Source organism: Orbicella franksi, chromosome 10, assembly GCF_964199315.1.
Source record: "Orbicella franksi chromosome 10, jaOrbFran1.1, whole genome shotgun sequence".
In the NCBI taxonomy this organism is placed as follows: domain Eukaryota; kingdom Metazoa; phylum Cnidaria; class Anthozoa; order Scleractinia; family Merulinidae; genus Orbicella; species Orbicella franksi.
This window is the reverse complement of record NC_138154.1, coordinates 10,482,599-10,505,785: the sequence shown is the minus strand read 5'-3', so window position 1 is coordinate 10,505,785 and position 23,187 is coordinate 10,482,599. Positions and strand designations below refer to the sequence as shown.

Genomic DNA, 23,187 nt, shown 5'->3' with positions numbered 1-23,187 from the left:
CATCAGCATTTTTCTGAATAAAGAAGGAGACGACATTTCTTCACAGATTTCCTTGGAATTCGCCTTTACATACAGAAAAGCAAACACATTTAAAAAGATCTTTAAGCTACATGGCAAATGGTAACATGAAGACCATTTTTGGTCTGTTGTTAATAACAAAATCGTTGCAACAGCGCTTTTAGCGTCTCTGGCAGCCTTACCCTGGTTCAGCTAAAATATAGTCTAGATACATTTTGCTCACAACCAGAAACTAATCACGTGTTGAATAGGTTTGCCACTTCCATTTCATAACAAGAAATGTGGGGGTAACCACGCGTTTTTTCAAGCTATTGTTGTTTCTTTTTTGAAAATTCTTACGGTGCCCATTAAATTTTTTCCTGTCACCTCCCCAGTAAGACATTTGCGTATCTCGCACTTTTTTTGCGCGCGCACTACGCCATCTGCAGGTACATGTTTACAGCTGGATTTCAGTATAAGTTTCGACAGATAACAGATGGGTTTTCAGCTGGAAGACGTTAACAGTTTGTGGTTAGCGATATGCTGCTATTCTGGTGTTCCTGGTTAAGTACAGCAGTTCATTAAACTTGATTTGGTCACAATAGGAAAATTTTGCTTTCATTTTACTCGTGCACTTGGTAGTGTAGTTGATTGAGTCAAAGTCAACCCAGCGCGCGCGTGGTGCTTAAAGCATGGCTTGCGTGATGCGCAGAACGTGTGCGCACTAACAAAAGTAGGCACCGTCCTTAAGCTATTCAACAATGTGCCAACCCGAAGATATTATTCGATTCCTTCCCAAAAATAATGGTTGATCTTTTGACAACTCTTGATGAGAAGAGATTTTAGTTAAGAAATAAAGAAGCCGCCCGTGTACTACATATGGGTTATTGACCAAGTGTGAGGTCAAGATGGCTGGATATTGGCCAAGTTTTTTTTTTTTTGCTTGTTTTTGGACCTCGACTCGGTCTCGGTCCATAAACTCGCAAAACAAGAACGAGGCCAATATCAAGCCATTTTGACCGAATAAGCTTGGTCAATAAGGATTTATAATATGGCTTTCATGGAAATTTTTCTTGTGGGACACGGCGGGTAGTCCCGAGCGGGCAAAATACCTCCATTTTGTCCGCTCTGGTGAATCAGAGCGCTGGATTTGATTCATCTTGCCCGCTCACGGAGTATCATAGTATAAAGGTAAATAGAGCTTTCTAGGTACGATCAAGTTCGCAAAGTATTTCCTCAAAGGCAGCCAAAAGCGACTCTGAAATGTCAGGAAAAGCTGTAAACAATCATAAATTTGAAACGGTTTGAATTACGTTCAAGGCTAAACATACCATTCAAACATGCGATGCGCTTCATCGATAATAAATGCTCTAACCGCTTTCTGATATGGTCACTTTTCACCGACCTAGAGATACATCCCTTCCGGACGAGTGAACTCGATGTCGCAGTCAAAAATATATTGTTAACTCGACGTGCGACGATCCCGCTTTCAACGTCTAGTTCTATTACATCGAATGATTTGGGTTTCTTTTTTTTACATTTAGTACAGCTGCTTGCAATGTCTCCTACGAGATCCTGCTGATCTGGTTTTTGGCAACAACATTTAATGGTGATAGCACGATGATAACCGGCAAGTTGTACTTGAGGCGGATTAGGCGACTGACTTCTGAATGGCGTAGCTTTATTGTGAAGTAGCACTAGAAAAAGAGGGAAAATCATCGATTTTCCATAATTAGTCGGTGAATCCGCTGCAAGATTTCGGACAGAGAAGCTGCTTCTAGAAATTTGACTTGCTTTGCCTTAAAATGTATATTTGAATAGGAAATATCCGAAGTTGCAAATCGAAGGCTGCCGTAAAATATCTCGCGTAGTACTAATGACACACGGAATCTTTTGGTTGTGCGTGTAAGGAGCCCTGCTCTGATAGTGACAAAAGAAAGCGTGACAAAATATCTGAAATGCAAGGACTTCTCCTAAAAGGCCTGACAAAACGAGAAAACATGTTTCCACAAACATAGGTAACGAGCGCATGTTCGCCCAAAGTTTCCTAGTTTTGCCATACGGGAAACATTTTTTCCAGCGTCAATTTTTGAATTTTCAAGAAACAAAATGTGTTTCTTCTACACGGCAGAAACATTCTGTGTTTCCGTGCGACATTGAACCATGTTTCTCGATGTTTCCATGACCGGCGGTATTTGTTTCTTAGCAACCATCGCTGACTCATTGCTGGGGTTTCCCACCCAAGAAAAAGACAAAATGGCAGACTCAAGAAAAAACTGGAGGGAAATTTCTGATTCGAGTGAAAACAAAGGGGAAAAGTGAAAGGTTACGCACAGACAAGGAAATGTATCAGCTAATTACTAGCTACGAAGAAAGGAAATGTTTATGGGACTTAACCAGTAAGGAATACAGTCACCGAGACCAACAACGGTACGCATTCACCAGTATTGATGAGTAGATAGGCCAATTTGATATATAAGGAGAGGATTTTAAATCCAACTGAAAAGCCAATTTATAAGAGAGAAATTGCATTAGATAGAAAACAAAAATCCGACCAGTCCCGTCCCCACTCCCCAAGGCCAGGGCCAATTTGAAAGTGCGTAGGCACCCGCGACGTTTCCAAAAACATGGTTGCAAGTTTTGCCAGCTCGCTGAGTGACAAAGTTTCGCGTTTTACCACTTTTGGTAACTGGAAAACATTTATGGAAACTTGCTTCCTCGTTTTGAAAGCCTCAGCCGTCATCAATCCTCTAAGCGGCACGTGATCACATTTGACGGGTAATGCCTCTTTCTTGCACTTATGGGCGAGAAGAAAAGAGACCCTGAAACCAAAGATGGTTATGGTACCACTGAAAAAATTCAAGGTCACAGCTTAGATCCTCCACTCCCCCACCCATTTACTTCCGAGGGTTAAACGCTACGTAATAGTGACCAAGTCCAGCAAAACTCAGTGAGAAATCTGGAAAATTCCAGATCAAAAAAGGCATAGGACACAACCTTTTGCGCGAAAAAGTCAGTAGCAATATCCAGTACAGTACGAGAAACATTTAAAGGGAAACCATTAAGAGTGCCTGCCGGTAATTATCAGACAAATTCTTAATTTCGCGGCGAGGGTCGAAAATTCGATTCCGCTCATATTTTTATGGTAGATAGGCTAGGGCATGACAGAAACTACTGGATAGTTTTTTTGGCAAAATATCCTTTTATTTCAAAGAAATATGCAAATTACCAAATTCCGTTAAGATCGTCATTTGACGCACCATTTTATTAAACTAGTTTGAGAGCCTCGCATGCAAAACCACATCATTCCTCCGTCTTTAAAACACTCAAATAGTTTTTTTTTTGCAATGTTTCAATGTGTACTGGGCTGATTTTAGGGAATGTTGTATTGTCTTTTTGGGTGCAAAATAATTAATTTTCGAAAACATGTATTTCATTCACTTAAAAATACTTCGCGAATATAATTCATTTTCACCATTTGCGAAACCTTCAAATGGATTAAGCTTCTGGTGGTTGAATCGCACAAGGATGGTCTACAGATTAGTGTAAAAATTTCTTTAGCCAAATGATTGTGAGCGACGCGAGAGCTTTTCAAAGTACGTTAAAAATGCAAATATTAGACCATCCGTCGTCAAATTTCAATTGACGGGTTAGACGTATATTTTAGCAAGCGCCACGTGACTTGACCTATATTAAGTTGAAATAGACACAGAGCTGATAATTTCGAAATTTTCTAACCTTATTTGCTGTAAAAGGCAGGGCCAAAGCCGATTTGACGTGTTTCTAGCCGATCTCTCACTATTCGTCGCACATAAAGCAGAAGTTTGCTTTTGTTTACACAACGTTAACGTCCGATGTACATCGCCTACTGTCAACCTATTATTGGCCCAATACAAAAAATCTGTGATCATCTTTCGGCGCATATGATCATCACTGCATCTAAATCAAAAACGAATGAATCATTTGTAGATAGTTGCTTGCTTTGCACTGCGCCAAAAATTACGTGTGATCGATTGCTGACCATTCCTGATAAGCGTGTCGGCGCAGCCCAATCTTACAGCCGTTATTTGTTCGTCACGCAATGCTAATAATATGTGTGTATTTAAATAATCGTATTCTATAGTGCACGTGGCCTCGGCCCAAATCACTTTTGTCGTATGTTCTGATGTTTCAGGCAACAGCTGATAAGGCTAGTGCCTGTACTCACTACAATTTTAAAAAAATGGCCATAAACAAATTATAGATCAATGAAGCAAGAGCTAGCTGAAAGTAAAATAGGAAATCACATCATGCCTAATTCGTGAGAAAAACAGACTAAATTTAATTAGTAAGTACGTGAGTAAACAACCCTGGCCATGCCATTTTATTTGGCGTATTTTGTTTGCCTAGTCCAGAGGCATTGGTATATGTTTGTAACAGAAAATAGAGGACTGTTGTCAATAAAGTCCAAAATTTTTGTCAGGAAAATACAGTAAATAAAACCCCTATTGACCAGTTACCTCTATTAAGCGTCCGCGGCCACCATTTGGTCGTTCCGATAAGGGTTTCTCTATTGTCTTTACCCCTATTAAAAAAACTTTGTTTTCGAAAGGTCGATGGCAGATAAGAGTCTGAAATTGAAGGCGAAGAGTGACAATTCAAACACACGTCTATCATGATTGTCTTGAATTGACTCCATGTTCACCATGAAATTTATAACCCGATAGTGAAAAATTAAATATTCAAGCTACATCAGCCTCTATTAAGCGGCCAGCCCCTATTAGCGGTCACCACCCATTTTCCCGAGGGTGGCCCACTTTATTATATGTAAGCGGTGATCGAGTAAAAGATGAAAACAGGAACAATGGTAAACTATTCATTCTTTTCATTTCTTACTTTAATCTCTTCCTACTCAACAAGATTGTGTGCTCCCAGTGGTTCCAAGCCTTTCAGAACCTTACGTATTACGGATAGAAATTTTCCTACCCCTACCCCTACCCCCTAAAATGGGATGACAGCATTGCGTGACGAAGAAACAAGGAACCGTTGCAAGCAAGGATCCAAGCCATCAAACCATGATGATCAAACGTAATATTTTGGTGCACGTGTAGTGCAAAGCAAGCAACTATCTACAAATGACTTAGCCGTTTTTGACTTAGATGCAGTGGTGATCATATGTGTCGAAAGAGGGTCACAGATTCATGGTATTCGACCATTAAATAAGTTGACAGTTGGCGATGTACATCGGTCGTTATGTAAACAAAAGCAAACTTCTGCTTTATTTGCGACGAATGGTGAGAGAAACACGTCAAATCGGCTTTGGACCTGCCTTTTACAGCAAATAAGGTTAGAAAATTTCGAAATTATCAGCTCTGTGTCTATTTCAACTTAATATAGGTCAAGCCATGTGGCGCTTGCTAAAATACACGTCTAACCCGTCAATTGAAATTTAACGACGGATGGTCTAATATTTGCATTTTTAACGTACTTTGAAAAGCTCTCGCGTCGCTCACAATCATTTGGCTAAAGAAATCTTTACACTAATCTGTAGACCATCCTTGTGCGATTCAACCACCAGAAGCTTAATCCATTTGAAGGTTTCGCAAATGGTGAAAATGAATTATATTCGCGAAGTATTTTTAAGTGAATGAAATACATGTTTTCGAAAATTAATTATTTTGCACCCAAAAAGACAATGCAACAATCCCTAAAATCAACTCAGTACACATTGAAATATTGCACAAAAATATTTGAGTGTTTTAAAGACGGAAGAATGATGTGGTTTTGCATTCGAGGCTCTCAAACTTGTTTAATAAAATGGTGCGTCAAATGACGATTTTAACAGAATTTGGTAATTTGTATATTTCTTTGAAATAAAAGGATATTTTGCCCAAAAAACCATCCAATAGTTTTTGCCATGTTCTAACCTATCTACCATAAAAATATGAGCGAAATCGAATTTTCAACCCTTGCCGAGTTATTTTCATATTTATGGACAGGGACTCTTAAGACCAAGTTTACCAGAGGACCAGGCAGGGGTGATACATGCCATCTCTCCTTTTTGGATGAAACTTTGCCAGATTTGGTGGTACTACCCAATAACTCTAAAAGACAAAGTGGGCCGGCTTTGTCATTTTTCCCTTAGGAGTTAGACCACCCCCCTACCCCCCCCCCCTGTTTTTTTGCCCAAAACCCCAAAAATAAGCATCAAATATAGACACCGCTCCTGCTTACAGAATACATAGAATTTTATTGGCATTTTACACAAATATTGGACCCATTCTAGTTTACACTAGGAGTTTCAAGTCATTTAAAGTGACAGGTGCCAATCAAGGATTGTCATTTCCTACCCATGTCACGCAGCATTTAGCTGTTAGGCAAATTAGCTCAAATTCTGACTCAAATATTGCTTAAATCCAACTTTCTAAATCAAAACTAATTTCACCACATTTTAGAGTCACCCTTGGCCTGATGAAATCAAGAATAAAATTTTTGGCATCTGTTATTTTTTGGTAACAATTAACAAATAAAGAAGCCCCGACTGTGCTCTGTTCTGTTGTAAAGCACGCAGGAAGCGGTAGAGCACGAAAGAAGTGTAGGGGAAAACACGAGACGTAGTCGAGTGTTTTTCCCTACTTCTTGAGTGCTCTACCGCTTCCTAAGTGCTTTACAACAGAACAGAGCAAAGTCGAGGCTTCTTTATTTGTTTTATGATAAAGAATCAGATAATTTCCCCACGCATTCGGCTGAATTTTCAAACCAAGCTTTATTTTCCAAACGAGCAAAAGTGGCGTCAGCCGTGTACTGTTCTCTGATAAAGCACGCTAAAATAAGCCAATCACAATCCTTGTTAGAATTGTTCAAATAATTTGATTGGCTAACGAAGCGACAGCTGTCAATCACAAACTGGACTTCAGCTAAGCTTTCAGTTTCGAGAAGTTTGAGCGGCTTTCGAGAGAAGAACGATGCCTTCAAAGTTCGCTTTTAAGTTAATTTTTAAATATGGATCTCAAGGCAGGTAAAAGTTTATAGTCCAGAGGAATCCGGTCGTATTGTGGCCCATGAAAACGAGCACTTTTCCAGTGGAAATTACGAAACGCGCAGCTCAAAGCTTGTGGATGAAAATGCGAAATGCCGGGTTGAATTTGAAAGGAGCTACAGTTATTTACGGCTTGTAGCCGCATGCAGCAAGATTGCCCGAACTAGCGTAAAAGTTAGAAAGACTTAACGGCTCCCACTGGTTCTACTTCGAGCACAGAAGAGAATATCAGAACAAGTTTTGCACTGACCACTCGTCGGTTTGCTTCGCTGAGATGGCCGGAGAACGAGCGTTACTACACTGCATGTAAGTGTTGTTTGAGCAAATGAGCATTTTTAATTGTAAATTTACAAAAATAAAGCTTCTCATCATAAACAGAGACAGTTCAATTGTTTTCTGTCGTTGTTTTACTTCTTAGTATAATTTCTGCCTTCGTAACAAAATTAATGTCTTTATCGAAGCACTGTTTAGGTTGAGAATTTGTGTATTTCGCTACAGCTGTACATGTTTTGTCGGCGGGAATCTAGCAAAACTTGTTATTTTAGTACAGTTTTAACACTACTGTTGCTAACAATGGTCTCTGTGAGCCATATTTACTGCAGAAAAATAGCTCGCTTCCAGTGCGTTTGTCTGAGTCACAGGGGATGTTTAATTTGGGTCAAATTTGTCAAAATTCCGAAGCAAAAATTTGGAAGCCAACTTACCGTCATCAACCCGTGCTCTGTTCTCTGATAAAGCACGCTGTTTCAGCCAATCAGAGCGCGCGTTATATGGAAACTTTATTATAAAAGATGGTAAAATGATCTTTGAGGTTCCTTGGCTCCATATTGTGTTCCTTCTTGATGTGGCTTTCGATTCCGATTATTTCCGAGCTATGATGCCGAACACCAGAGCTCAGTCGGAATCGGAAACCACATCAAGAAGGGGCACAATGATGTAGCCAAGAAACCTCAAAGATCTTTTACCATTTTAAAGAAATGCAGGAGTAAACTTGACTGCCTGATATATGAAATATTGTATATCAGAGAACCTAAGCCAGTACTCAACACTCAGTCAGACTCAATCAGAGCAAAACTGTTTAGTTCCCAAATAGTCACAGGTTTTCTTGTGAGTTAACGTATCTTAACACCTTAATTGCATAATTGTAGCACCTTCTATAATGCAAAAACTAAGCTACTAATTTGCTTGACATTCGACGACGTCGAAACGTCCTATATTTCTTCCGCTAACATTTGTGTCGAAAATGAAAAAAAGAAAGAAAAAAAAAAAGAGGGAAAAAAAAGCAGTAAAATCCGAACAAAAAATAGAATTTAAATCTGTGATAGCACCCTTAGGAATTTTGGCTTGAAGGATGGTCTTTGGGAAGACGTTTCTAAGTACCAGATGTATGTCAAGCTTGGGAATATTGTTAGTCGGAACATTGTGTAGCGTCGTTAGGCAAAACATTTACTTTAAAATAGTTTCTACCTACAGCTAGTCGTCTAAATGGTTATCAAAATGTTAAAGCAGCCCGACAAAGCTAAGCAGGTATATAGTCGCTTCGTGCTGCAAAAACAGGATAAACCAGATCAGAAAGCACAAACAGTTATGAACCACCAGACTTTTCGCTGCTTTAAAGCATTCTTCGCCGCTAGTACTGTTACAGACATGTGTTCATTATTAATGCCTGCTCTCGGACATTGCTTACTTACTTTCTAGACCTGCACACTAATGTTAGAGTCGTAAGACATTTACAGTGTACTTTTGTTATACTTACAGAGCTGTTAAATCTTGATTTTCCCGGAAAACGCCATGTGCAAGGTCATTGATTTTATTTTCCGCTACGTTTCTACCGGAAAAAGTAACAGGCACAAGTTGTATTAATTGCAACCAGAACATTCCGACATAAAAAAGACGGACGGACAGACATCTCAGAGGGGGCTGGTGGTATTTTCCCTCTCCTTCATTTCTCTAAGCAGAAACCGGATGAATTGCTGAGTGTCTTACTTAAGCAGTTCGATTCTATATGTCACACGAAGTTGTGGAAGCGAATGCTATTTACGCTTTCACGGATATATAACTCTTTCCGGATTCACACTAACGATATCATAACTCAAATTGTGATTCATTTTACAACCGATAAACTTTTACCTGTTTTGGAAGGAAAAATACATGTAACAGCACTGAGAAACAAACTTAACGGTAACAACAAAGAGAAAGGTGTGGGGGTGAAGATTACAAATGACGTGACTTTATAGTCAGGGCGTACTATCATAGCCAACGTTTTGCTCTCGCCTGAAATACAGTAATACTAATGAGGAAATACTACTTATAATGTACTATAGAGAATACAGCAGCCCTGTTACTGTTTCAAACCTACAGGTAAAACAGCCGCCTTAAGTTCCGGAATATCTCTCTGGGTAGATCTTGAATAGTATTTGACGCCAAATTTCTGCAAAAGTAAAGTACGCTATAATTACTATAGCCCTTTATAAAAGAAGACATATTTCTTTAAGCTCGTAAAGTAAGGTTACATAGTCAGGTTGAAGCTTTCTTCGCGCGGCTGCATCGTTTCCTAGGTCTCATTTTTACTTTGAAGGAATTTAAAGCTCTCTGGAGGAAACTGGTGAGGTGGGATAAACAAGTTAATATTATTGATATTATTAGTAATAATAATAATAATAATAGTAATAATAATATAATTATTATCATTATTATTATTATATTTCTTATTTATTTCATCAGAGAATTTACTAAGAGGATTGGAGATGACCTCCCATTTTACTACTGGACAGCAAATGAACGATATAAAGAATGGGAAGAGGAATTGTCATCTTTCAATGAAGCACCAGATGTGCCAGACAACACTGATGCTGCTAAACCTTCCCTCAGGTTCCATCGTCTGACCTTGAGCAGAAGAGAAGACCCTTCTATCTTCACAGCAGGCCGTAGCTTTCTTCCCGCCCGAAACCAGACAACAATTCGCCAGAGGCTTCATAGGCCTGAAGGACAGCTACCCCCCCCCCCCCCCCCAAGTTGTAATAGCGGTCCTAGTGAATATACTTAACTAATATGGTCAGGGCTGTCAATAAGTTGCAAAGCAGTTGCGGTATGAAAATCTTTTGTTCATCCAAAGCAGCAATGCTGTGTGTTATGGGTTGTGGCCCTTGATGACAACCCTACTATAATTCCTATATCCATTTTTGTGGCAGGCAGCAATAATTTACACAGTTTCACCTGGCCGATAATATCATAATCAGTACATGATTTCAATGTTAAAATTGCATAATACTGTAAGCAGTAATTGATTACAATGTTAAAATAACATAATACTGTAATCAATAAATGATTACAATGTTAAAATAACATAATCCTTTTACATGTAAAATACCACAAAAATTGTTAAAAAAGCGACCAGGGAGTGAAAATTGTTTATCAAAATCCTTGGTGTCAAAGTTTGCAATAGTTTTGAGATTAAATAGCCAAGCACAAGTCACTGTTATATTGGTTGTTGTTATCATTTTTGCTCCATCGACCTTTCTTGCTAGTTGTTACTGCAGAGTAAAGTCAAAAATCCCTGATTTTCGGTATCCATTGTCTCTTTACGAAGCACAACTTGTAGGCACTAACTTCAACCCATTTGATGGCTTTCGTCAACTTTGGAATTTTTTCCACTCCACAGTAAATAATGACAAGCCAAACTCCGTTGTACAGAACTTCAAATGTGATCGCATTTTTGTCTGTCAAATTGCTTGTTTCAAAAGAGGCTGTAACTGAGATATTTTCCTATGTAGACTTCAGTTCTAAACCTTTTTCTAGGGCATCCTGGTATTTAGTTGTCTAGAATGATCCTTAGCTTTAACATTGAACAATTCTGTGAAGTACTCGACTTCATCAGGATCAGACAGGTGATCATCAAGATCAGCAGAGATGTCTTCTTGCTCATCCCCTTCAGGAAAACATTCGTCTTCGCTGATTATAGGGCTACCCTCTTCACTATGATCAGACAATAATTTGGTAGAAGTCTCGGAATTCATTGCCACTAATCAGTAAGCGGTCGAAGTAGAACAGTTACAGTGGTAATCGTCGATTTCCACTAGTGGTAAACGATTGTCAAGCGGAGAGGCTTTTATCACACTCGGTCTCACGTACTGAGCGGCGGGAGCAGGTATTAATTCGAAAGACCAAAGCAATGATCTGGTCAGTCCATCTCCTATAAGATCACTTGGGTTGAGACACTGTAAAAAAGGAACAAGCAGGAGGGTCATGAATTGTGCCATTATTTTAGGATGTCTTCTAGCTGATTTAAAATACTGTTTTAAAAAAGACCTCACACCTCCGCGATGCCGCGTAGTTAAAACACAAAAGCAACTCCGGAGATCACAAGTCTCGGTTAACAAGCCTAAAAAAATCACAGAGTCTTGAGAACTTACCGTGATATCACGAAAACAACTTATTCGTATCAGCACAGGGCTTCTTACCCCAGCGAATAATTCGTCTGTAGGCAAATTCACAACAACCACAGAGACGAGATCCCTTCCTCGTTCGTCCATGCTTTCCATATAGCTTATGTGTATTTCTCGACAGATCAACGAAACAAAAGTAAAACCCTTCACTGTAACGGCAAAATTCTTCTTTGAAACGCAGTGAATATAAACTAACTCGGTACTCTTTAAAGCAGAAGCAACGGAATCCAAACAAGTTTGAAAGCACGCCATAGCTTCATCGCGATAGCGTGGAATAAATGACGACGTCACGTAGGCAGTGATAATCGAGAGGTTAAGCATGACGTTGACGGCAGACGGCAAACGGCAAAGACAACTTCTGATTTTGAGTTCTTTTCTTCTAATCCGTAAATAAAGCACACAAAAATGGAATAACGTGTCCTACTATTCATTGCAAATACAAATAATTTCGCTCTACTGTACATGCAGCTGAAGAGAGACAAATTCAAATTCGTACAAATTCATTTAATAAGAAAAAAAAAATTTAACGGAAATGTAGCATGAAACTATGGTATGGAAAGTTGTTGCTACAATACGATCAGCTAGACATGACCCAAATAAACTTCGTTTTTGTTTACAGTACAAGTCAAATATAATCTAGTTTTAAAACGATTGGTAACAATGATCAGCAGAAAGACAGTTTATATTCAAAAAATAATAGTCTTCCCGTTCACAGGTAATGGACACAGACTGGCTTTGCTAATTTCATTAAATAAGTTACAGCTTTTAGTCGCTATCATCGCTCTCACAATTATTCGGTGGCGTTTGTAGGTTTTAGGGGACAGTTCTTCATAATTTCTGTGATAAATGTTTATTGCTCCAATCTGAATATGTTGGGTGCAATTTTGTTACGGCTGTGCCAAGGAAATAAATTGGTTTTGGAGAAGAAACTTAGGGTAAACTTTGAACTAGGAAAGGCTGACGGACCGGCGACATTTTGCCTTGTGATTCTTGAAGCTTCATGCCGAACAGCGACTTGTCGCTTTAAATCTTTGAAAGAATGAAGGATGCGAATGCGGCCATAACACTACTGAAAAACTGACCTGAAAAAAATTCAGGTTCTGAACGGGATTCGAACCCACGACCTTTGAGTTACCGGTGCAATATTCTACCAACTGAGCTATCAAGGCCACATGAGAGCGGTCGTGTCTGGGTTCGGCCCTATATGTTCAGTGGACGTAATACTCGGCTCAAGTATATGAATTCCATGGTAATAGATGTCCAACAATAGCAATTAAATAATGAAAGAATGAAAGATGCGAATCTTTTTTGTGCACTTGTTTTCTCGCTGATGTAGTGGGAAAGGCTCCGTTCATTTTTGTGCTTTGTGATTACACAGATTTTCCTTGCGTCCACACTGGGCTCGAACAAAGAATAAACAGTCGATGCACGAATTCAGCGATACAGTGATACGTGTTCCGATAACTCTGCTTTGATAGAAATCCTTGCCATCATCTTGCTAATGGTATTTTTCCCCAGAGGTTCACTTCTTTACGAGTGTCGGGCGCTTGCAAGTTTATGTTATTGGTGGTAACTTTGTTTGGAGTCTGAAACAGTGCCTTGCGGTCGGGATGAGTCCTGCTAAGGTAAAAATGAAAACCAGCAACTGGAAAAGTGCTGTTAAAGTTTCGTGCATACGAGCATCCAAGTATGACTGCTCAGACTGTTTAACGCCTCCTTGGTAATTCTACTTCATCATTGGTCATTGGTCGTTTCGGAGTCACGTGAGAGAGTGCGCTAACCTGGGAGATCAATTGCGTGTGATCTTTGGGAGATTAAGCTTATCTGGCGAGCTCTGCAGTTTTTTCGGTCATTTTACCCTACCATGTCCAAAGAACAAGACAAAGATTACTGCCACGATGAAGACGCCCTTTTGAGAGACGACATGGAATCGACCAACGCAGCAGAAAACACTGAAAAGACTAAGAACTCGAGGGACTCGCTCGCCGCTATGATCGCCAACATGAATCAGACCATGGTGGAGATGGCGGGAAACATTTCCTCAATGGGAAATGCCTTGAAGAGAATGGATGCTGACACAACATCACTTTCTAATGCTAAAAGACAAAAAAGCACGACTGCTCGTGGCGATGTGCTCAGCGATGAGGCGTCAGGGGATGAATCGGCCGACTCGGTAGATTCTAGCGCATTGCTTCAGGTCACTCGTGCTCAACAAGAGCAGGCGCCACCGAAAAGTTTCAGCGAGGTCGAGGACTCCTCGGCAAGCTTTTTTGGCAACATTAGTCAGGACTATGATGCCGAAGAAAAGACGTCTGAGGCCGTAACCCCCAAACTGGCAGAATTTGTCAACAAACGTTTCTCAGCTAAACTTGGTGACGGGAAGTACAAGGAGAAACTTGACAAATATGGCCGCGCATTAAACTGTGACAAGGTCACTGTACCAACAGTGAATCCTGAAATTTGGGACAAGTTTACCCATCAAGCTAAACGGAGGGATCTCCACGTAGCGGCCATTCAGAAGGCAATCACGAAAGTTGGGGCTATCTTGACTGGCTCAGCCAGCAAAATTATGGCTGCACTTGCTGACTCGAAAAACTCCAGTATCACCTCAAATCTGGGGGAACTTCTGACCTTCAATACAGATGCTATTGCACTGTTGGGTCACAGTAATCAGAGTTTGTCCCAGCACCGTCGTGATTTAATCAGGCCTTGCTTGAACAAGGAATACAGCGCGTTGTGTTCGCCCCACATTCCAATCACTGGGAAAGTATTTGGAGATGAACTCCAGTCCCAACTCAACAGTATCAAGGCCTCGAACAAAATTAGCAACCTTGCGGCCGGTACTTCTAGTCGCCGCTTTCACGACAAACCTGGCAATAACAACAAAAATGGAAAGTCTTTTTTAGGCCAGAGGGGGAAAGAAACCCCATTACAGCCAGAAAAAACAGTGGGAGAAAAAGAAGTAGTGACTGCAAACTGTTCAATGAACGATTTACTTGACCAGGTAGATGTAAATAATTTTGTATCGCTTAGCCCTGCTCTGACAAATTATTTTACTTTGAGAGCAGACTGCTTTAAAGCTGGTCAACTGGTTGATTATGTAGACAATTGGAAATTGATCACTTCTGATCAGGAGATATTGTCTATGGTTCAGGGCCTAAGTATTGAATTTGAATCTATACCTTTTCAAAAGGAAGCTCCATTACAGTGTGCAAAACAATCTGAAATGGACGTCATTAGCACTGAAATTGCGAAACTTCGACATAAGGGTCTCATTGTAGCCACGGGGCATGAGAAAGGAGAATTCATATCTCCCATTTTCATCAGACTCAAAAAGGATGGCTCTTTTCGGCTAATCCTCAATCTGAAACAACTTAACATACCAGATATTGGTCTTTCAGACCACTTGCCAGTTTTTATTAGACGTAAATACTCCAAAAAGCAAAGAGATCAAACCCACAGTACCATATAATATCGTGACTTCAAAAATCTGAATACAAATGAACTATTACATGATCTACAATGTGCCCCATGGGACATTGCCTTTGTTTTTGATGATTTAAACGATGTTTTGATTACAATGGAAACAATGCTAAATGACGTTTTGGACAGGGACATTCCACTAAAATCTAAACGCGTCAAGAAACCGAACCAGCCTGCTTGGATGACTAAAGAGATCTTGTCGTCTATGAAAACAAGAGACAAGCTGTTGAAAACGGCGCGAATTTCAAATCTGCCTGCAGACTGGGAACGCTATACGCATGCAAAGGGTAAAACTACAAGTCTCATCAAAAAAAAAAACAACAAAGAGAAGTTTCTTCCGCAAGAAAATCGACGAAAACAAAGGAAATCCAAAAGGAGTTTGGCAAGCACTCAAAACATTAAGTGGGACTAGTAAACCTCGAGTTCGCATCGATGAATTAAACACAGGAAACAACATCATTAGTGACGAAGCTTCCATTGCAAATGAGCTTAATCAGTACTTCGTAAACATCCTAGATCAAATTGGCAAGGAAAACGACGCTGGCGTAGAGTTTGATGACACCAAGCTGAAAAATTTTGTCTCTTCGCGATTGAATGATAATGTGGCTTTCAACATCCCTCCAATAACGCCTAAGCAGATCATTGACACCATAGGGAAAATCGCTTGTAACAAGGCCTCTGGGCACGATGGCATAAGTATTCGTGTACTCAAAATTATTGCACCAGCGTTTGCAAGTCCATTATGCAAATTGCTGAACCTTTCAATATCGACAAACAGTTTTCCAGACCGTTGGAAAGTAGCAAAAGTTACACCATTGCACAAGGATGGCGCACGAAACGATATCAACAATTACCGCCCGATATCAGTTTTACCTGTCTTTTCGAAGATTATCGAAAAACACGTAGCCAGCTGTCTTCTTAAGTTTTTACATGACAACAACATGTTATATGAGTATCAATCAGCCTTCAGGTCAGGTCACTCTACAGAAACAGCTTTAATCAGACTTACGGATCACATCCTGAAAAACATGGACAATGACGAAGTGACCGGTCTGGTATTTATAGATTTTCGTAAAGCTTTTGATGTTATAAATCACGAACTTCTTCTAAAAAAGCTGTCTATTTACGGTGCAAGCCCTCCGTCTGTTGCCTGGTTTCAATCGTACCTGTCTCAGAGAAAGCAATTTATTACATTAGGGAAAACCACATCTGAACAGCTGACTATCAGACAGGGCGTTCCCCAAGGATCAATATTGGGACGGTGCTCTTCCTCCTGTTTGTCAATGACATGCCTCTAAACGTTCACAAGTCAACTATGGATATCTATGCAGACGATACCACCTTGTCTTTAAGCTCAGACTGGAAAGCTATTCCTGCACTAAACAAATCATTAACAAAGGACTTGACAGAAGTTGAGAAATGGGCTAGTGAAAACAAAATGTTTATAAATACCAAGAAAACCAAAGCGTTGTTGGCTACGGGAAAGCGTCTGCGCAGACGTATAACCCATGACGCAGGAAAATTTGAAGCTAGGATGCAAAATGCAGAAATTGAACAAGTTGGTAGCCATAAACTTCTTGGAGTGATAATCGACGAGAACCTAACTTACGAAGCACATGTTGACGAACTATGTAACAAACTTTCAAAACGAATTGGTCTTCTACGCCATATAAGCTGCTACTTGAAAAAGACTCAAAAATTGATCTACTATAACGCAGTAATCAAACCACTCTTCATGTATGCAAGCACAGTATGGACATCGTGTAACAAAGAGGCACTCGAGAGAGTTCTCCGTATGCAAAAACGGGCTGCGCGTATTATTCTTGCAGCACAACGTACTAGTCGAACTGTCACTTTATTTAATAAGCTAAACTGGATCCCCTTTTACAAAGAAGCTTATATAAATCGATGTGCACTGGCCTACAAAAGGATAAACAGAACTTTACCTGAATACATGAACACATCTTTAAGGAAAAACTCTGACGTCCATTCGAGAAGTACTAGAAATTGTAATTTAAATTTATTATGCCCCTCTCACAGAAACGCCTCTGAGGGAGGACGCACTTTCGCCGTCAGAACTATTAAAGATTGGAACAGTTTACCCCGGTCTTTAAAAACAGAGAAGTCCGTTAAATCGTTTAAGGCTAAATTATGTAATACTATTCTTAACTCTCAGAAAACTAATGGAATTTTTTAACTCTTATTATTCGTAGTATGTTTGAAATTGTAAGTCCAGTTTATTATTTGTAACCATTTTTAATAGTAACTTAATTAAGTATTTTATTGTAAATAATATCGTATTTTAGCATTTTATTGTAAATAATATATTTTTAGCATTCTAATTATTTTAAGCTGAGGGCCCCAAGTTTATCAGTAACTTAAGTTACTGTCACGGCTCACCCTCATTAAATAAAGTCTTTCACTTCACTTCACTTCACCTTGCGTGTGTAGTTAGTTTTTTCATCCTTCTTTCATAGCGAGCAAAATGAAACTTCATGTTGAATATCAACATTTTAAAATGGACACCCTGAGGTCAGCCATAAACATGATGAGGCCAAACTGCTATATGGCCCCCGTTGACCTAAAGGATGCCTATTATTCAGTGCCAATTGCCTATTGTGATAAAAAAATACGTGAAGTTTGAATGGATGGGTCAGTTTTACAAATTTACATGCTTTCCCAATGGGCTGGCTTTCTGCCCTCGGAAATTTACAAAACTATTAAAACCAGTTTATGCTACTTTGAGGCAGTCTGGTCACTTATCATCCTCTTATATAGATGATTCATACCTTCAAGGTGATGACTTCAATGACTGTGTCACCAATGTCATAGCCACTATAAAATTATTTGATTCATTGGGGTTTGTTATCCACCCCTTAAAATCTGTCGTTGTGCCATCACAGAGAATCACCTATTTGGGCTTTGTTCTTGATTCGATAGAAATGAAAATTTACCTGACCCAGGACAAAGCTCAGAAACTTAAAGATGCATGTGATAAAATACTTGCCTGCAGTAACCCTTCGTTAAAGGAAGTCTCATCGCTGCTGGGCCTGTTATGTATGGCCCTTTACACTTTACACTGATTGATATGGATAAAACAAGTGCTTTACAACGTGCTAAGGGGAACTTTGATATGTGCATGCAACTTACAGACGCCTCATTAGCTGACATTAAATGGCGGCGAGACTCAGTGCACAGTGCATATGATGTTGTGCAACATGGTAAACCAGAGATTACGATGTTCACAGATGCCTCGTCTTATGGGTGGGGAGCTGTGCTGGGCAGCACCACATCGAGGGGTGCTTGGAGCCCAAGTGAAACTCTCCATCACATCAATTACCTTGAGATGCTAGCTGTGCACTTTGCCTTGAAAGCCTTTCGTGCACACCTTGAAGGCAAACATGTTAGGGTGATGATTGACAACACCACAGCTGTCTCAACACTTGCACACATGGGTACAAGTCACTCGTCATTCTGTAACAATTTAGCCCGCATTATATGGGACTCGTGTCTTGATCATAATATACGGCTGTCAACAGCCCACACCCCAGGAAAGTTGAATGTTCTTGCTGACAAAGAATCCAGAAATACAAATATGGAAACAGAGTGGGCTCTAAACCAAAGTGTGTACTGTGATGCAATAGCCAAATTAGGTTTTAAACCTAACATTGACCTGTTTGCTTCAAGGCTAAACTACAAAGTTAAACCATTTGAGGCATAACAACCTGACCCTGAAGCTTTTGCAATAGATGCATTTACATTATCATGGGAATCATATTTATTTTATGCCTTCCCTCCTATCAGTCTCATAGCATTAGCTCTTCAGAAAATTCAGGAGGAGGCCACAGGACTCATACTAGTACCCAAGTGGCCAACTCAACCATGGTAGCCGACACTCATGAGAATGGTAATTCAAAATCCTCTGGAACTGCCTCGGAAAAAGGAGCTGATAGTTCAGCCAAGTCAACCAGACTTAGTTCACCCATTACATCCAAAGCTAGTACTGCTCCCATGTCATGTATCCGGGAGCAACTCGAAAGTCAGGGACTATCAGAGCAGGCTACAGCCCTGGTCATGGACTCGTGGCGAAACAGTACAAAAAAGCAGTATGAACCCTACATTAAGAGATGGAAGCAGTACTGCAGTAAAAGGAAAATGGATCCCTTTTCAGCTTCTGTAGAAACGGGGGTGAATTTCCTAGCCGAGTTGTACCATAATGGTGTGAGATACAGTGCCATTAACACTGCTAGATGTGCTTTGTCAACCTGCCCCCTGATTGATGGTTGTAAGAGCTTTGGAAGTCATCCTTTAGTGAGCAGATTCATCAAAGGAGTTTTTGAATCCAGACCTGCTCTTCCTAAATATTCTGAGACATGGGACGTCAAGCAAGTGTTTAGTTATTTGCAAACTTTACATCCTCCAGAATCTCTTACATTGAAAGATTTAACTCATAAGTTGGTTATGTTATTGGCTCTATTGTCAGGACAGAGACGCCAAACACTGCACTCTCTGAGTTTGTCAGATATGAAACTGAGCCCTGATAAATGTGTTTTTATTTAAACATTGTTTAAGACTTCCAGCCCTGGCAGACACATTTCCAGCCTGGAGTTTGTTGCTTATCAACCAGATCCTCGGCTGTGTGTTGTTGCTTACATGCTACATGTAGAATATGTTAAGAGGACCAGTGCCTTTAGACAGGGTGCATCTCAGCTGCTTTTAAGTTACAAGAAACCAAATAAGCCAGTCTCGGCAGATACAGTTAGCAACTGGATTAAACACGTACTAAGCAAATCTGGCATTAGCACTAGTCTGTTTAGTGCACATAGCACCAGGTCAGCTTCTACCTCCTCAGCTAAGGCAGCACAGATACCTCTGGATACTATTATGAGGAGTGCTGGATGGTCAAATTATGATACCTTCCAGAAATTTTACAACTTGCCTGTTGTCAGCCAAAATAACTTTGGAAATGAGCTTTTGAGATCTTGTACCCCTTAAGGTCTTGTTATGTGCGCATTGTTCAGCAATACAAATTGCTTCAGTTTTGTCAACTGACTGTTATTTCTTTTCCTTATGTGTGGCTCCTAGTCACATGGGCTTTAAAGTCTCACGTGACTCCGAAACGACCAATGACCAATGATGAAGTAGAATTCAACAATTAAACGAGACTTACCTGTAAGGTGAAGTTTGATTGGAATTCTACGAGTCATTGGACGGGAGTGTAGGAGTTACGTGCCCTCCCTTTTATACACCATTCTATTTACTGTAATACCCACCCTTCATTCATTTTGTGTGACTACTCGCCAATTTGAAAATTGATCTCCCAGGTTCGCGCGCTCTCTCACGTAACTCCTACACTCCCGAGCAATGACTCGTAGAGTTCCAATCAAACTTCACCTTACAGGTAAGTCTCGTTTAATTGTTGAATTTTTAGTTTGTTCAGTAAGTTTTTCGGTAATGTAATGGCCTCCAATGTCATCGATTTTACTTCAAATGAATGCCTTGTAAGCTCCCGCCATTCCACTCTGCCGTCGCGAGAAAAATGAAAACACAACCAAAACCAAATAAACTCAACTATTCCATTCCATGAAGTATCGATTCAATTTCTGCATGTCTCTTGACTTTATAGATGACTTGTGTTTTGGTTTCGCGTTGCTTTCTTTCGTAAATACCTTGACCTTCGCATCAAACATTTTGTTGGCAGGCAATAGACCAATTTCGATATATTAAAAGTCAGCCTAACACAATAGACCTCTGCATGAGGCTCTCGGGAATAAATCCCACAAACTCTGTATTTATTACCAAGAGCCTCGTACTCAGGTCTATACTTTTAGGCTGAATATCGAAATTGGTCTATTATTGAATTCGCTGTCTTGCAAAATGTTTAATTTTCGGCTGTGGGGAGAATAGGTTAGATGGCGATAAATGGCCGCTCTAATTCCACTCAATGCACTTACAGTTAATGCTTGGCCTTTCTCTGCTTTCACTTCAGCGAAGAACTTTTGCAGAATTTCACCCAAGTCCATTGGACCTACTGTTTTGAGATTCACTGTAATTTTTATTTTCTCGCACTATTTCTCGAACTTTTTTTTACTCCCAACTCAGTTGTTCTCTTGGCGTTCTTCGTTTGAGATTTTTGCTCAATTTCGTCCAGTTACTCCTTGTCTAAGTATGCGTTTTGACTGGAAAGAAGCTGAAAATTTGGAACTTTTTCCATTTTAAAATAAAGTCCCCAAAGCGTCAAACGTTCACTACAGACCTACAAAGTGAGCAAGTGTAAACTCATCCACAAAAATTCGCGCCCAACTCGGGCATTTAAATGGTTTAGCCAGGATATCATTGGCCGAGCGAGGTTGTTTTACATCTCTGCAACGAATAAGAATCAGGGCGGCAAATGCATATTAAGCAAGCACATTCCACGCCTGGCCCGCAAAAAGGCGCATTTTAAGAGGGCAGATTGTCATTTGAGCGCGCGTATTATGCTTTCCGCTGAAAGTCTGTTAATTTGTTCCAAGCTGCTGCGATTATAGTCAATTGGTAATATGAACAATCCATGATAAAGCCGTTTATTTACTATGATAATAATCCATCAAATATTTTCGCTCGCGGGAAATTGGTCTCAACCCATCACGTGACTAAATATTCCCCAGCTAAGACTGTGGAATATCTGAGGATATACCCCAATTCTCAAAAAAATGCTCGAATATTTGTCCTTAGACATTATCTGTTCCTCGAAGCTCATAGTTCAGCTCATTGTCATTGTCGTTCTCATCATTATTTTTAATTCATCAAAAAATATTCGATCCGAATGCAAAAGACACCTCAAAATAAGTGATCTGACCAACTTCCGGCACGAAATCTCGCATAGAAGTGAAGAGAGCGTTGATGAAAAAAAAAAAAAAAATTGGCATTTGTAATTTTCTTCTTATCTTCGCTTTTCGCAAACCACTGCTTAATTGTCACAAGAAACATCGCAGTACATGTATTGAACTAAAATTTTCAGTCTGGCTCGAACTAAGCAATTAAAAAACCACACAAAAAAAGGATGAAATAAATCTTATACAAAACCTTCAACAACGGCTTATTATGTTATTCCTGACTACACATTTTTCCGCCTTTTTACGACCAGTTCGCCATAACATTAAAACGCAAGAGGCTCAAAAAGACCTCTGAAGTTTTCTGTCCACTTCCGCCAGAATAGACAACAAAATATGGCCTATTCTTTTAAGACACGGCGCTCGCCCCAGGCCGTGCAGTCAATCAAATAACAATGAAAGAGTAATGTTACTACACTGTAATGAATACGACACTATGGGTTGACCTGTCAAAGTAAACGCCTCACCCTCCGAGAATAAAATCTCCAAATGCATAGCTTACAGTTGGACCGATATGGAAGTGCATGGAAATTAGTAATTAGTGCTTTATAAAACGTTTATCGACATACTTACAGCTGCGACAAGAATCGCAAACTGGAAAAAACGTTTCCTGATAAATTCTGAATATTATTTCCTGCCAAGTCTCTGCAATAGAGAGAGGGAAACAAGTTAAAGACAATGTAGCATTAATACTAAGATGAAGAGTACACATCGTAATATTATGATTAAATAGAGCTAGCTGTTTTTTTTTTTTTTAAATCAAACTTAGAACATGAGACTAAACCAAATATCTGCCATTATTCAAACTGCTAGCTACATAAATGTTGTCGTATTTTCGAGCAAACTTAGTGGGTTGATTCAGTCGCATCTTATACAAGGATGGGTGAGAGCTAGAAGCCGAAAATCCCATGAATTTAATGTTCGATTCATATATTATACTTTCACGGGAAAGCGCCGTATAGCGGCCATTACGGTTTTGGGTTATTGGAGTTTAACGATGGGTGAATTTTATAGCGAATAACATAGCAATGACACCTTGATTTGCTTATGTCATTGGAAACCAGCCGTCAAATAAAGCAAAGGTAGACGCTAGTTTAAAAGTCATTTTCCACATTTTCTATGCGCCAGAAATCACGGTTGTCTAATATATATCTTGAGAGGTATAGAGAAATTTGTGTTTCATTCTTTTCATTACGAATTTTAGCCCCCTTTAATGTTGTTATTATTTTCTTGTTTTGCGAAGATCCTTGGAAATGAGTAGAATGATTTTTACAGGTTATCCAGGGATCAGTTGTCTCTTATAATTAGTAAGGAAAATGTGAAATTATTTATCCCAGTTGTTCAAACAATTCTTTTGTTGTTTCTGTGTTCC

The 23,187-nt window shown here is 39.7% G+C and overlaps 1 protein-coding gene and 1 pseudogene across 2 annotated transcripts in view; both read left to right on the top strand.

The window, feature by feature from the left end:
* LOC145500082 (uncharacterized) overlaps positions 1-10,061 on the top strand; it is a 77,223-nt pseudogene extending 67,162 nt beyond the window's left edge. The window contains exons 9-10 of the transcript XR_014051020.1: positions 9,574-9,625; positions 9,740-10,061. The product of XR_014051020.1 is annotated as an uncharacterized LOC145500082 (transcript). The remainder of the gene's footprint in view (positions 1-9,573; positions 9,626-9,739) is intronic.
* A 3,186-nt stretch (positions 10,062-13,247) lies between these two features.
* On the top strand, positions 13,248-14,932 carry LOC145500081 (uncharacterized). Its single transcript, XM_081479572.1, has one exon. The coding sequence runs from the start codon at positions 13,325-13,327 to the stop codon at positions 14,930-14,932; it is 1,608 nt and encodes a 535-aa protein (XP_081335698.1). The 5' UTR covers positions 13,248-13,324.
* Positions 14,933-23,187: the final 8,255 nt, after the last annotated feature.

Bases quoted from the DNA above. Each gene is read 5' to 3' on its own strand.
- LOC145500081 (XM_081479572.1), top strand. From the start codon at position 13,325: ATGTCCAAAGAACAAGACAAAGATTACTGCCACGATGAAGACGCCCTT.